At 46.0% G+C, this 15,158-nt stretch overlaps 1 protein-coding gene across 1 annotated transcript in view; it reads right to left on the bottom strand.

Annotated features, from left to right (window-relative positions):
- LOC112464804 (microtubule-associated protein futsch) overlaps positions 1 to 15,158 on the bottom strand; it is a 47,871-nt gene that overhangs the window by 5,698 nt on the left and 27,015 nt on the right. The window contains exons 4-7 of the mRNA XM_025032020.1: positions 14,885 to 15,057; positions 14,610 to 14,767; positions 14,082 to 14,493; positions 299 to 13,922 (exon numbers count right to left, since the gene is read on the bottom strand). Of these exons, the coding sequence (XP_024887788.1) occupies positions 299 to 13,922; positions 14,082 to 14,493; positions 14,610 to 14,767; positions 14,885 to 15,057 (14,367 nt within the window). The remainder of the gene's footprint in view (positions 1 to 298; positions 13,923 to 14,081; positions 14,494 to 14,609; positions 14,768 to 14,884; positions 15,058 to 15,158) is intronic.

The raw sequence follows: 15,158 nt of genomic DNA, 5'->3' as shown, positions 1-15,158 counted from the left end.
TCAATATCATTACGCTTTAATCGTGATTGAGTTTTAATAAAATATCGAGGAGAAATAATTAAAAAAATAATAATTAATAATATTTTTTGGGATCAAGTTATAAATTATCGGCCGTCGAGGAAAAAATATAATAAATAATTAATAATATTGATGGCAGTTGTAGAGAGAGAATCTGAGTTACATAACGTATTTTTTAAATCTTAAGTAAGAATAATGTACAAATACAACAATATTTGCAATAATTTATCATGAAAATATGTAGATCTGTAATTTCTTAGTATAATTTTAATAAACTTACCGAGATCCTTATCCTCCCAAGTCTTTTTAGCTTCCAGCAGAGCGTCGTAGACTTCTCGACTGGGCTCGGTGCCGCTGAAGACGTAGTATCTCGCTCGCACTCTCTTGAAGAATTCCAGAGAAGTATAGTACGAATTTCCGTGATGGGGCACATACGCCAGATCCATGTAAACCGGCTGAACCTTGTTCTTCGAGTCCTTCACCTTTTTTTCGTTCTTACCAGGGCTTTCCGAGCGCTTCTTGTTCTTGATGTTTTCCGACTGGATCTTCTTCGCTTGTTTCCGCTCTTTTTTCGGTGTACTAGGTGCTCCCTTGTTCGACACTTCGTTGGCCACCGGTGCGGGCGAGGGTAGCCTTAGAGGTTCTCCCCAATTTTTTACAACGTCGAAATTCAGAGTATCAGAGGTTGTCTCGCTTGAGCACGATGGAGATTGAGCAGGATTCTTCAGATTAAACTTTCTGGGCGGTTTAGGGGACGGCAGACCGAGAGGAGGTCCCCACCCCTCTAAAGGATCTTTCTTCGAGTCACCTTTCGAGTCATCCTTAGCGTCATCCCGGAACAGAGACGACGGATGATCTTTCTCGTCGGCCGCTTCATGTCGCACATTACCGTTCGTGTATATGGGCGCTATCCCGCTGCTGAAAGCCCCTCCGGCCTCCTTCATCTCTTTGCGCTCCATCAGAGCCTTATCGAAGTCGAGGTCGGCCTCGTCGACGTACCGCTTTGCGTCCGGCTTCTCGCCGTAAGCGCCGGCAGGCTCCTTTTCGACCGTAAATCGGCTGTGAACGGGATCGCCGCTCTTCTGTATACCAGTCTCGCCGTGAAAGGTCTTCATCGCGGAAATCTCGGGCGGCACCGCTGGCAGCTCGCCGTAGAAACTACTACTCATCGCGGCTGTTGAGAACTCGACCTGTTTCGATGAATGTCCGACTTGCGAGGTCGAGGAGAAAGGTGAGCCGGGTGGCTCGTCATCGGAAAAGGTATGTCGCTCCTCGCTGCTACCCCACGGGTGTGTCATGGCCTTGCTACGCACGCTGCTGTGCTCGCTCGGTGGACTAGCCGGACCGCGATCCTTTTCGCTGGCTACGTCGTCGGAGCCTGGACTGTCGCTACGCTGCAACTCCGAAGACTTAATGCTACCGATGATGCTGCTGATCGCGCTCTCCGCGGCATCTTTGCTCGGCAGACGTTCGTCCACCTTCACGTCGGTCTTCTCGGCCAGCACAACCGTCTCGCCTTTCTCATTCGTCGTCTCCGTGACCTCCCTGGTGGTCGTCACTATTTCACCTTCGTCGGACACCGTCTTCGTGGTCGTGACGATAGTTCGGATCATCTCGCCTGATCTAAATCCTTCCGGTGTGTCCGTCGACGATCGACCGTCGGATCTTCTGTCGGGCGTTGATCTACCCGATACGTGAGGCTGAATCGCGGCTCCTTCTCTGACCAACGGCGACATAGGAATCTCCGGCGTAGACTTGCCGCTAAAGACGATGTCCTTGGGCAGCGATATGTCTGGCGAGGACTTGCCCGAATAACTCTTGTCGTCAGATATAAGTTCTCGTATTAAAGGAGACACTGGGTGTTCGAATTTGTCCGCTTCTAAGTGTTCCTTCACCGTAGACTCGAGTTTATCGTCATGTTTAAGATCAGGTGTTGATTTACCGGAATCGTAGAAGGCTTTTACATCGGGTGTCGCAGTGCCCGATGTCACAGTCGTAATCGTTTCTTTGATAACCTTCTCCGCAGGTTTGGTGGTTTCCGTCAATTTTTCCAATAATTCGGCGCTGGCCAAAGTGTCCGTGCTCTCCTTGACATCTTTCTTTGTGATAACCTTGCCATCCGGACCAGTGATCGTGGTTACAGTTGTCACGATTCGCTGCACGTCGGCGCTGGTCGTTGCGTCAGATGCATCTTCGTCACTCACAACCTTGTAAGTTGTACCCGAGGTGAGATCTCTGTAAATTTTCGAAGGATCAGTCTGCGCCAATTCGGCATCCGGTAATTCTTCTGTCACGATCGTTCGCGTCGTTCTCGTCGTAATTGTCTTTACATATTCATTGGAATCTTCTTTTGAGTCATCCGTCTCTTCTTCGGGGACGACGATCTCACGTCTGATCACCTTTGTGATAATTTCGGGCTCGTCTTGCTCAATAATTTCCCGTTTGACGACTTTAGTGACCACTTCCGGTTCGTCTTGCTCCACGATTTCCCGCTTGATGATCTTGGTAATCGCTTCGGGCTCATCTTGTTGGATACTTGATCGTTTAACTTCTTTAGCTATTTCTTGTGATTCGATTCCCTTCGTGGCATCAGTTGCCGATTCCGCTGTATAATCAGCAGATGTAATTTTTGGCTCCCCGCTCTCGTCGATATCATGTTTCTTCGTCGCCGAAATCCCTGCAGTCTCTTCGTCTTTATCGACAGTTTCCGCAATCTTGCTTTCTCTCAAAATCGTGACACTTTCCGCGGGTTGCACATCCTTCGTGTCTTTCACGTCCGTCCTCGTTATGTGAGTCGTGGTCAAAGTAGGCTCCGGTAACTTTCCGGGCGCTTTGCCGGTTGATTCGATTCCGGATGCGGAAGTCGCGTCATGTGCAAATTCTGGGGTTGATTTTCCAGACAGTGTGGTTATATGCGTCGTTCGCATCTCCGTCATACCGCCGGCGAAGGTCTTGTGGAACTGGCTATCGTAATCCGTCGGATAATCAGGCTTGTCTAACTGTCGCTCACCCGATTCCGGATACATCCCCATTCTGTACTCGACCGAAGACTTCCTGGCATCGCGCGGCAACTCATAATCTGCCGTTTCTTCAAAGTGATACACTGCCTTATCGTAATCCTCGTCCGGTTCTTCCTCTTGATAAATTTCCACATCGATCACAGATTCTCTCGGAAGCTTCCTCTTCAGTATGATCTCCTCCAGGATCTCTAAGATGACGTATCTGGGTAGAGAAGTCTTAACGATTATCTCCTCGAGTATCGCCTCCGTGATCTTCTTTCCTTTCTTTATATATTCCTCGTCCAAGAGCGTCTCGATTTCCATTCGCTTTTCTTCCGATATCAGGATTTCCTCGTCTATGTGCGGTTCCGATCGAGCCGGACTATCCTGGGTCGATTTGTCGGAAGGGATGGGTTCCGGACTCAAGCTGGGGCTAGCAGAAAGCCCCGCTTTCGAGTCCCTGCCAAATCGATCGCTCCCTACAGGAGATATCTTACCATCCGGACTTTCGCTTCTTACAGTGTCACCTGGCTTTTCTTTTTTTTCAAAAATATCCAGACTCTTTTCTCCGGGTCTCTCTAAGTCGCCTTCGATTACGGTGTTCCTGGGTGTCTTCGTCTTCACAATGATCTCTTCAATAATTGTAATGAGAATGTATCGTGGCACGGATTTAAAAATAATCAATTCTTCCAAGGCTTCCAGCGTGATTTTCTTTTTCTTCGCAATAAACTCTTCAATAATGTACTCTTCTACCTCCGCTCTTTCCTGCGGTGCCAGCCATTCCGCTTCCGGTTCTCTTCCGTATTGAGATTCGGAGGCTTCGTCGTCTACGAAGTCGAAGACTGCGCTCCTGGGTACGTTTTCCCGGCTAATGATGTCTTCTATTATCTCCATCACTGTAAACTGGGGCACCGAATACATCATAACCAATCTCTCAATCACTGTCAAGCTGATCTTTCGTTTTCTCACAATGAATTCATCTAAAATGTACTTCTCAATCTCCGCCTTTTTCTCGGCTGTCACTTTAACGACGTCTTCCTCTTCGTCGTCCGATTTCTCTATCTTGCTCGGCTGCCCGACGTCCGGTTCTTTAAAATCGGCAAATCGTTTCTCGCGAATCTTCTGCATTTTTTTCTCGATTGAGTCGGGGGAAGTTATAGGACTCTTGCTTTCTTTCTTACATTCGTCCTTCCCGTCAAGTGGTTTACCCATATCGAGATGCGAGACAAGAGCGTCCTTTTCTGCTTGAGGAAGCAGCTGTCCATCGACAAAACTGGCTGTTCTAGATCTGCCGGCCGGTGTTTTCTCGCCAACATCGAAGACACTGTGCGAACGCGATCTATCTTTTGGAGTTTTGTCCACTGGCGAACTAGCTCGTGACGATTTAGCAGATTCGTCTTTCGGTACCTTTCCGGCTTCCAAACTCGACGAAATTAATCGTTCTCCCTTCGCTTCCGGTGTTTGCGAAATCTTGATGTCAGTATCATCGAGCCTCTCGCTGGCAACACTCGACGATCTAGATTTTTCCTTTTGATCGTGCTTGTCGTCGGCTGAACTCGGTGACTTTGAGACATCGGATGGCGATTTCGGCTCCGTCTTGTCACTAATGATGCTTAACGATCTTGCCTTCTCGACAAAATCCAACTCGCCGATTATGCCGGATATTTTTAATCCGTCGATATCTATTTTCTCCATTGATTGCTTATCGTCCATCGACTTATCAAAAACAATGCTTGGGGACACCGGTCTGTCGTGTATTTCGTAATGTTCTTCGACGCTAGCCTTGTCATCGGACTTATCGCTAGCAACACTGGGAGATTTGCTTCGATCAACAGGTGGTTCTAATTTATCAGAGACGGTAGGCGATGTCGATTTTCCCAATAATTCCGCTTTCTCACTCGCGACGCTTGACGATCTGGATTTATCGGCTGGTAGTTCCATTAAGTCTTTCAGATCTGGTTTTTCCTCCGTAACACTGGTCGCTCTCGAGCCATCGGCAGATTTCTTCTCGTCAGACTTTTCACTTGCCACGCTCGGAGACTTGCTCCTGTCGTGCGGCTCTTCTGTTTTGTGAGGAATTACGGGAGATATCGGTTTTTCGATCGGTTCTTTTTGGTCACTCATCGCGCTTATCACACTAGGCGATCTGGACTTGTCAGCCGACGGTTCCAATACGTCTTTCAAGTCCGCCGCATCTCCAGCGATACTCGACGGTTTAGAGCTAACGGCTGACTTCGCCCCTTCGCTGGCCATGCTCGGCGATTTGCTTCTATCGGCTTCTTCCTTTTTATCCGGGATTGTAAGCGATTTCACTTTTTCCACTGGTTCCTTGTGATCAGATGTAATACTCGCGATACTAGGTGACTTAGATTTATCCATCGACGATCGTTCTGTAATGTCTGTTAGATCACTGCTCGGCGATTTCGATTGTTCTTCGAGTTCCTTCAGATCACTCGTAGCACTCATCGCGGTGGGTGATTTTAATTTTTCATCAGGTCGCTCCGTGACGTCCTTCAAGTCCGGCTTCTCTCCAGTTACACTTGGCGATTTCGAGCGATCTGCAGGTTCCGCGACATCTTTCAAATCTATTTTTTCTCCTGCGATGCTCGGAGACTTGGAGCGGTCAACTGGTTCCTTTTGCTCGCTCGTGACGCTTATAACGCTCGGTGATCTTGACTTATCAACCGATTGTTCGGTAACAGTTTTCAAGTCTGGTTTTTCATCAGCGACACTCGGTGACTTCGAACGAGCTGGTTCCTTAAATTCGCCAATACCGCTCGTCACACTCGGTGATCGCGATTTGTCTGTTGGAGGTTGCATTATATCTTTCAGATCCGATTTATCTTCGTCAAGCTTCGGAGATTTCAACACGTCCTTTGGTACTTCGGCTTTGTCGTCGGGGGATTTTGCTACTGCGGAGTGTTCCAGTTTGTCATCCTTAACGCTTGCGACACTAGGCGATCGGGTTCTCTCGCCTGGCAAATCCATATCTTTGAGATCTATTTTTTCTACAGAAACGCTTGGTGATCTAGAATGGTCACTTACTTTCTTGCTATCTGATTTATCACTAGCTATACTGGGAGATCTATCTTTATCATGTGATTCTTCAGTCTTATCAATAGCTTTAGGCGAATCTGGCCTATCAAAAATAGGGGACTTTGGTTTCTCTAAATAACGCTCCGTCACATCTTGAAGATCCGGCTTATCCGCGGCTATGCTCGGCGACTTCGAACGTTCGGCCTCCTTCCTCTCGTCGGATTTATCGCTGATCGCGCTTGGAGATCTAGCTTCGTCTATTGGTCCCTTTTCATGTTCACTCTCGAAAATAGGCAACTTCTCACTTATCGTTTCTTTCTCAATGACACTAGGCGATTTCGGCTTATCAATTTCTTTCTCGTCTTTATCACTTAGAACACTAGCAGACTTATCGAGAGATTTAATATCCTGCTCGGATTTCTCACTAGCAATACTCGCAGATCTAGATTTATCCACCGGTTCCTTCTCTTCTGGCTTCTGTAGTTGTTTAACGTCTGTGGCAATTTTGGATTCAGGTAATTTTTTAATTGCTTCTTCGACAGCAACGTCTTCTTCGGTAATGGGTGCCTTCGCAAAGTACATTTCAGATTTATCTGTGGGTGACTTTGAGAAAATCGTCTCGGCTGGTGAAATATCCTCTGAGTGGAATGATTCGGGTGTCTTCGGAACACCAATTGTTCCTTCTTTTTTGGGTTCTGGAAGCACCTTCTCGATTGGAAGTTTTGGTTTTTCGGCTGTTTCTATCGGAGATTTTTGCGTTGTCATATCAAGAGGCGATCCTGGTTTTTGTAGATCTTCACGTTTCACTTCAAGCGGGGAAGGAGATCGTGATTTCTCGATTTTTTCAACAGGAGAACCAGGTTTTTCGATCTTATCTTTAGCCGGAGATTTCAATTCCTTTGTCTCTCCTACATCCTTAACAGGAGATTTCGGTTCTTCTCGTTCCTCCTTAGGCGACTTCGGTATATCTTTTTCGGCAATTTTATCCTTCAAGTCTTCTTTCTCCACGGGAGATTTCGGCTTTGCAATATCTTCTAATTTTTCTGGCACCTTTGGCTTACGCAATTCCAATTTTTCCAAACTGTCTTCAAGATCCTGCGAATCACGAGGACCAACGGGTGATTTTTCCAAACTATCTTCCGGACTAATCCTATCCTTACCTTCTGGCGCAGATTTTTCGGAAATGCTATCCTTCTCGGGAGTACTCACGCCCGAATGCGAGTCCTTATCTAAAAGTAAAGAATCTTTATTCGGTGTGGATTTAGCGGATACATCCTTAAGAGAATCATCCGGAGTGACGCTCTTCGTGAAGATTATGCTGCCGGTTGGACAGATCTCAGTTTCTTCTCTGCCATCCTCGCTACATGATGTAACCAGCATCCTTTTGACAGTGCCGTCGTCAATTTTTGAAGATACGTGTGCTGGTAATGTTGGTTGTGCGAAGCCTTCAGCAACTTTTTCAGGATGCACAGTATCTTTCAATATTTCGCCTTTAATTGGACTTGTTGGTTTTGATTTATCATCCTTTGTTTCAAGTTGCGGTTCCTCGACTTTTTCTTTGGCCACGGGCTCAATCTCTTTCATGCCAAGCTTCTCGTCAATTGCCTTCGGGCTTGGTGTAGTTGATTTAGAAATAGCTTCTGGCATGTCAATTGATGGTCGTTTATCGGAAAAGTCTTTGGATGTTTTCCTACCTGATTCTTCGATCAAAGGCTTTTCTGCTTTGTCAGAGACTGTTGGTATCGATTTCGCAGTAGTCTCTTTCAGAAGAATGGCATCTGTCTTTTCTTTAGCCTCGTCTAAATATTTCTCTGTGGTATCAACGATTTCCGATATCTCGGGCGTTTCCCGTTTTTCAGGTTCTCGTTTCTCAGCTGGTTTAATATCTTTCGCGATCTGAGGTTCTTCTATTCCCACCTTCCCTTTGGTTTCTTGCACGAATTTCTCGTCCGCCTCGATAACTTCGCTCGTGGTATCTTCTGCGGCTTCTTCAGTGTCCTCTTTCTCTTTCATCTCGTCCGCTTTCTCGGGAGACGTGACTGGTACATCGCGTACTTTATATTCCTGTTCGACAGCTTCGAAATCGTCAATCACGTCTTTCTCGTGCTCCTTCGTAACTATAGACGAAAGTTCTGGGATCGTTTTCTTCTTCGCGTCAACTGCATCGGAAATCTTTCTAGGTATACTGACAAATCCATCCACTTCCTCTTCCTCCTCCTCGACATCCTCCTCTTCAGACATGGCCGATAATTCCTCTTCAGTACTTTCTTGTTCGAGCTCTTCTTTTTTGTCTTCTTTCAACTCAATTGGAGTTTTTTTCTCAGCCAGTATTTGCGATTCTGGGATCACTTCCTCCTTGATACGCGATAATTCTTCCTCGGTTACGTTAAGTACTGCATGTCTCGGCATCTTTCTTTTAATGATAATTTCTTCGATAATCGCGATAATGATTCTCTTAGGCACCTTCTTTTTACCACAGATTTCTTCAAGTTTTTTAACGTTAATGTTATCCCCTTTGGTAATGTATTCGTTAACAATATATTCTTCGACTTCCGCTCTTTTTTGCGAAGTTATCGGTTCTTCCATTTTCGGGATTTCCACGCTAGGCGCCTCAACGACTGATTTTTCTTTCCCCTCCTCGGGTGTCTTTTTGGATATTGCTAATAATTCTTTCTCTGTAACGTCGAGTAACATGTTCCTGGGAATCTTTCTTTTAATAACAATTTCTTCGATAATTTCGATGAGAATTTGCTTGGGCACGGTCTTCTGAGCAGAAATTTCGTCGATTGTCGATGCGGTAATCTTTTTCCCCTTAATAATGTACTCATTGACGATGAATTCCTCAACCTCTGTTCGTTTCTGAGGCATAATCGGTTCTCTTTCTGTGGATAGAACAACCTCAGCGACAGATTCTCGTTTCGCAGTTATGTCTATTTTCGGTGTTATCTGCTCCTCTGCCGATTGTTCTGACGATTCTTCCGGCGATTCCTCTTTAATTATTTCCGATAATACTTCTTCAGGAATATCCAGTATCATATGCCTGGCACTCTTTCTCTTAACAATGATCTCTTCAATAATTTCGATAACAATCTTCTTAGGCACAACTTTTTTAATCGAGATTTCCTCGACGATTTCTATAGTAATTCGCTTTCCTTTGACGATGTATTCGTTAACGATGTATTCCTCGATCTCCATTCTCTTTTCAGGTGTGATAGATTCCTTTGGCTTCAGAATCTCGAGATCGTCCACTACGCTTTCCTTGGGAAGTCCCTTCTTCACGATGATCTCTTCGATAATATAAATCACGCGTTCCCTCGGGATGCGTTTCACCACGGTGATGTATTCGATCACTTCGATGGTAATCTTCTTCTTCTTCGTAATAATTAATTCCTCAATTACTTCTTCAACGGGCGCGTCCCTGCTGAGAACTTGCTTAATATCCTCCGGCAACTTGGGGGGTTCCCGAAAGCCGATCTCCAGTCCTTCAGCGTATATCTTGTCCCCGACGAATTTCGGCGAAGTTGGCGTAGAACCGGGAGTCACCATTACTATCTCCGCTTTTCCCGGCGAAACCTTTTGCTCGAAGCCGATCACGGGCTCCTCTATTTCTTCGAGCTTCTCCTCGAAAGATGGCCGTTTCGCAACTTTCTTCACGCATATGCCCTCGATACCAGCCTGCATCACGTCCACTCGAGACGTATCGTCGTCCGTTGGTTTTTTATGTTGATCGCAAATATGCTGATCGTCTTTTAACATTTCCGTACAAATCTTTTGCGCGTCCCGCTTATCCCTCGTTACATCCTTCGCAGGCGACGTTACTATATCGTCTTTTTCCTTCACCACTTTTATGCAGGGTTCTTCCTTTACCTCGATAGCGCCAGGTTTCTCATGTGGCGCCAGAAGTTTTCCAGGCTTCTCGATAAGTTCTTCGTGAGCCGGAAATACTTCTGTAACGCCGACTTTCTTCGGTATCGCAATATCCTCATGAGCGAGTTTAAGTTCCTTTTCTCCAAATTTAGCGATCTTTTCCGGGGATATTTTTTCACTTGGTACAGAAGGTTTTCTTTCCATCGAAATTGGAGAGATTTCTTCTTTCGATAGTTTTCTATCTGTCGAAATTGGTGAGATCTCTTCTTTCTTAGGGGCTTGATCGAATATCGCTTCGGCGGGAAGAAAATCATCTTCTCTGAGAACCTCGGCGACTTTCTTTACGATTTCTATGACATCCTTGGGTTTATCTTCGAGCTCGATGCCGGCAACGCCAGCAAGAACTTCTCCGACATCCCTGACGGCTTCTTTCATATCTCTGTATGGCCCTTCTATCTCCTCTTCGTATTCATTTTCGAATTCTTCATCTTTTGGTATGTCAAACTTGACCTTTTCCGGTTCTTTTACATCGGCCAAGTGACTGTGTGGCTTTATCTCTTCCAACTTCTCGGCCACCCCTTCCAAGGTATCCTTTACCGCATCCTTTAAGGCAGATGGCACTTCATGTACTTCGGCTATCTCTTCCTTAATTTTATCCTCCAAAGATTCCAATGAATCTCTTAAACTATCTTTTACAGTTTTGAATTTTTTCGAAGCTTCCTCTAATAGTGCCTTTACCTCTTCTACATCTTCTCCGATGTCCTCTTCCTTCAGAAGTTCAATTTCCTTCGCAATTTCCTTGTCTTTAATTGGTTTCGCCGGTGAAACGGCACGTGGTGATACGTCCTTTGCAAGGACTAATTCCTCGATTTTGTCTTCTACTTTTTTAATCTCATCCAATTTATCAGTCGGGAATTTCTCTTCAATATCTGGCACACTTTGCCTCTGTGTGTCTAGTATCTCCCCCTGGATAAACGCCGCGGTTTCCTTGATAGCGGCCACTTTCACGTCAGCAATCGTGGGTTTCGCCTCTTCGAACGTGTCAGGTTTTTCAACGGGCTTACCGATTTTAGGGAACATCTTTTCCATATCAACTTCTTCTTTACCGATTTTAGGGAACATCTTCTCCATATCGACTTCCTCTAAAAGCGTCTTCTCTGGCACTTTCGGTTCTTTCGGAGAACTCGATTTCGAAGATTTTTCGTCAGAATCCTTCTCGGAATCTTTCTTCTTCTTAGTCAATTTATCAATACCTTTTTCAAATTTATCCGCTACCTTCCCGAAGAAGCTGAAGACACCCTTTTGCTCCTTTGCGGTCGGCGTAGGTGGTTCTTTACTCTCCTGAGCAGTCGGCGATGGCTTTTCCTCTTTCCCCTTCTCGAAATCTTCCATTCTGTAAAGTTTAGGATCGACCTCTTCGTGAACCGGAAGATCGGCAACTTCGTCGGGTGTTTTAACGATGTCTCTTTGCAAATTGTGCATTGCTTGACGAACATCAAATACCTTGACTTCCGGCTTGGCAGGCGCAGGAACAGTTTCCGGAACAACTTCTTTCTTCAGCTTATCAGGAGCGTCCTTCTCCTTTACCTCTTCAATAACATGTTTCTCGTCAATATCCTCTTTTATTTCATCTAACGGTATTCGCTCGTCTTCAGGCAAAGTCGGAGCGGTTGTAGTTGCCCCTGATTCTATCGTCGAGATTCGCTCCTGAGACTCTTCCATCTTTTCGAGAATATTATTCTCCTTCTGATCAACGTCCGGCTTCATGTCCGTATCGGTCGTTTTTTTCTCCGATGAATCCAATTTGTCCGGACTTAGACTGGATGGCTCCTTCGTGATTTCCTCGCTGTCTTTCTTACCGGAGTCGTCCTTCTCTTCGGCTTTTTGTACGATTTCAGCTGCGGAAGCTATTATCTCCTTCACTTCTTCCTGTAACTGTTCCTTATGCTCCGAGGATAATCCAGCGATTTCTTTCTCCTTTTTATCCACGATCTTTTCTACCTTCTTTTCGGGGCTGTCGTCCTTTCCCTTCTCCTCAGGTTCCTCCTTCTCGCCCTTTTCCTTCATCGCCTCTACGTCTTTCAGCGTCTTTGCCTTTTCCGACTGAGCTTCGTCGAGAACGTGCTTTTGTTCGCCCTCGCCGCTCTGAGCAGAATCTTCGGTGTAAACCTCTTCTTTCTCCACGATGAGATACTCGTCCTCCTCAGTTAATTCTTGACTCTCCTTTCTAGAACCTTCCTTCTTAGGTACGTCCTCAATCTCAGCGGTGACATCCTCCTCCGTGATATCCTCCTCTTTTTTATCCGTGGCCTCAGCCGTGATTTCGTCATCTCCCTCGAAACGATCGTCCTTTCGGGTCTCCCCGATTCTTTCCGCTTTTTGTAAAACAGCTTCAATTTCTTCCACCACCTCTCGCTCTTCCTTGAGATCTGCCAGCACTTTACTTTCTATAGAATCTAGTGATATATCTTCAGATTGTTCGACTAAGCTCTTATCGATCGGTTTTGCGGCATCTGGTTCTATGCCAGACGGGGTGGAGACCGTGGACGAATCGGTGGTGCCTTTGTCGCCCTTCACTTTGCGAATAACGCCGTCTTTATCGGACTTTACAGAAGCGGTTGGAGTACTGCGGGTAGATTTTGCCGGGCTGCCCGGCATACGGGCTTTGTTAGGACTGACCGGTTTCGCGCGACGGCTGATCGGCTTCCTGTCTATCGGCTTAGGTTTCGCGGATACCTTGACGGCGGGCGCCGCGGTATCCTTCACGGCGGACTTCTCGACCTCGGACTTCTTTTGTTCCACGACTTTCCTATTGTTGGCCTCCTTGGCGCTCTTAGCTGGAAGACTTGGAGCGACCTTGGCCGCCAGTTTTGCCTTCGGCACAGCCTTCGATATCTCTGTCTTTGTTGCAGCGCCGTTCAAAGTCTTCTTCGGGGTAGTCGGAGAGGACTTCATGGCGTCTCTTTTCTCCGCGCCGGACGAGAGGGCTTTGGCTTTCCTCTCGCTCATTTTCGGTTTCAAGGTTACGTCGCTCTTCTTTAATTCGACCTTCACCGCGGCCTTGCTTTCTCTCGGTTCTTTCTTCTTTGGTTCGGGTTTAGGTTTCGGTTCTTTAGGTTCTTTAGATTCCTTAGCCTTCTCGGACTCCGGTTTGATTAAATCAGTCTTTTTCACGTCATCCTCTCGTTTTTCAGGTTTTTCCACTTTAGCTGGTTCTTTTTTCGGTATATTCTTTACCTCTTTCAATTCCTTTTCGATCTTCTTACTCTCCTTTGCCTCGGTCTCGAGCTTCTTGTTCTCCACAACTTTCTTCGTTTTTATTTCGATCTTAGGTTTGGTCGGTATAATCGGCGTCGATTGAGGGGTACTCTTGGGTGCAGTCGTGTCGTCCGCGGCCTTGATGGATTTGGGTTCCGATGGCTCTCTTTTTTCTTTCCTCTTGGACTCCTTCTCGATAAGACTGAATTTCGGCTTGGCTGGCTTATCTCTGAGCGTCGCCAGAGACACTGACGGCGACAGGGTCTTCGCCGAACATACCGGATGCTTCAAGAAGTCAAGATGTTTCAGTCGTTCGAAACCTTCGAAGATCTTGTGTTGCGGCGTGCTGCCGGGAAAGAGAATCCGCGTAATATTGTCCTCGGGATTGGCTGGCTGCCAAACCAAAAGCGCGCATATCGACACGAGATTCTGGATCGGAAATGTGAGATTATTCGAATCCTTCTTGTGAGAGCCTGCGAACAGCTTTGAGTCCGACGAGTGCCACTTGGCGAGGAACTCGCGCACCTCGCGACTGTCCTTGCTCGGACTGAGCACGTACATGTCCAGCGTGCCGTGGCCCACCTTGTGATATAGATTGATCGGCTCAGGATCTCTGTAGCAAGGATGGGCACGGAGATTTATGTGACGAAGATTCACCACCATCTCTTGGCCAATGTCAGTGAGGTTGAGCACGAGCGGATCGATGTCCTTATCGCCATCAGGTGAATTTGATTGTCTTCTTTCCTGTATTGTATATATTTTTATTGATGAAAAAATAGCGAGAAAATAGCGAGAATATAGCAAAATGTTAGCGATTATTAGGGTGAATATGAATTATTATTGTAAATATATTGAGAAACTTTTTTTTTTTTAAAGATAAGTACTATAACAGTGACTACTTACGACTAAGTTACAGAAGAAATGGCCGATCTGAGGGTAGACGTGCATCTCCTTCTTCTTGCGAAGAACGCTGAACATGCCGCCGATGTTACTATTATTTATCCTAGTGACTAGAACAGCATCCAATCGATCCAGATGTCTAGTAAAATCCCAGAAGCATGCTTTCCTGGCAAAGCCGCCGTCGACGAGCATGTTGAAGCCGTTTATACCGAAAAGCGCGGCGTCACCTTGCCCACCGGGGAAGACGTATAAGGTCGGATGGCTAAATCTAATATTTCCAACGACGTCGGACGATTCCATGAGCTGGTCCAGTGTTTGCGGCACGAGGTACTGCCCGATGTAATTCGTAAAACTCGTGATGGCCGGTACGCCGGCTGTGAGAACGTCGTCGGGGTTCACTCTGACTCTGCAAGATCTGCAGAGATGAAGGTCATGAAGTATTCGAGAAAAAAAATAGCTTCCGCTGTGCGACGCAAGTCAAAATTGTTTGTATAGAAAAAATGTACGAGAGAGGGAAAGAGAGATATGCACCTGCAACAAACTTCCTTCGATAATCGACTTGTCGTCCAATCGCCGACACCCGCGCAATGTATATCTACGGTAACGCTATTCTCATAGGCACGAAGGACTCTTTGCACCTCATGTTCACTGAACGCATCCAGAAAGTCTGCGAGACTGAAGGTTCCATCCTGAACAAGAGGAATTGATTTCTACCTCAAGATACTTCGCATTTCGCGCGACTATTAATTAACGTCACGTTTCACAGCTATTAATCGATCGAATATATTCTGTCGAGGTGTAAGTACCTGCAGTATCCAGGAACCATTGCCACCGAATGTGTATCCAGCGTGTATGATGTGCCGATGTTTCGTGAAGCTCGCAAGGAGATTGCGAATACATTGTAACAATGTATTCGTTTGCGGGTGAATGAGAACTTCCGTTACGAGATTCTCGGTGGCATATTGGATCAACCTTTCGCCTGAAAATTTCATTTCGTCACTCACTAATAAATTGCATGACATAAATGATTAATTATACGTAATATAACGTAAAACAAATTAAATCGAAGCATTTTTGTGA

Source organism: Temnothorax curvispinosus, unplaced genomic scaffold (assembly GCF_003070985.1).
Source record: "Temnothorax curvispinosus isolate PA1 unplaced genomic scaffold, ASM307098v1 QBEX01001498.1, whole genome shotgun sequence".
NCBI lineage: Eukaryota > Metazoa > Arthropoda > Insecta > Hymenoptera > Formicidae > Temnothorax > Temnothorax curvispinosus.
Note: the sequence above shows the minus strand (reverse complement) of the source record. Positions and strands in the feature narration are given on the sequence as shown.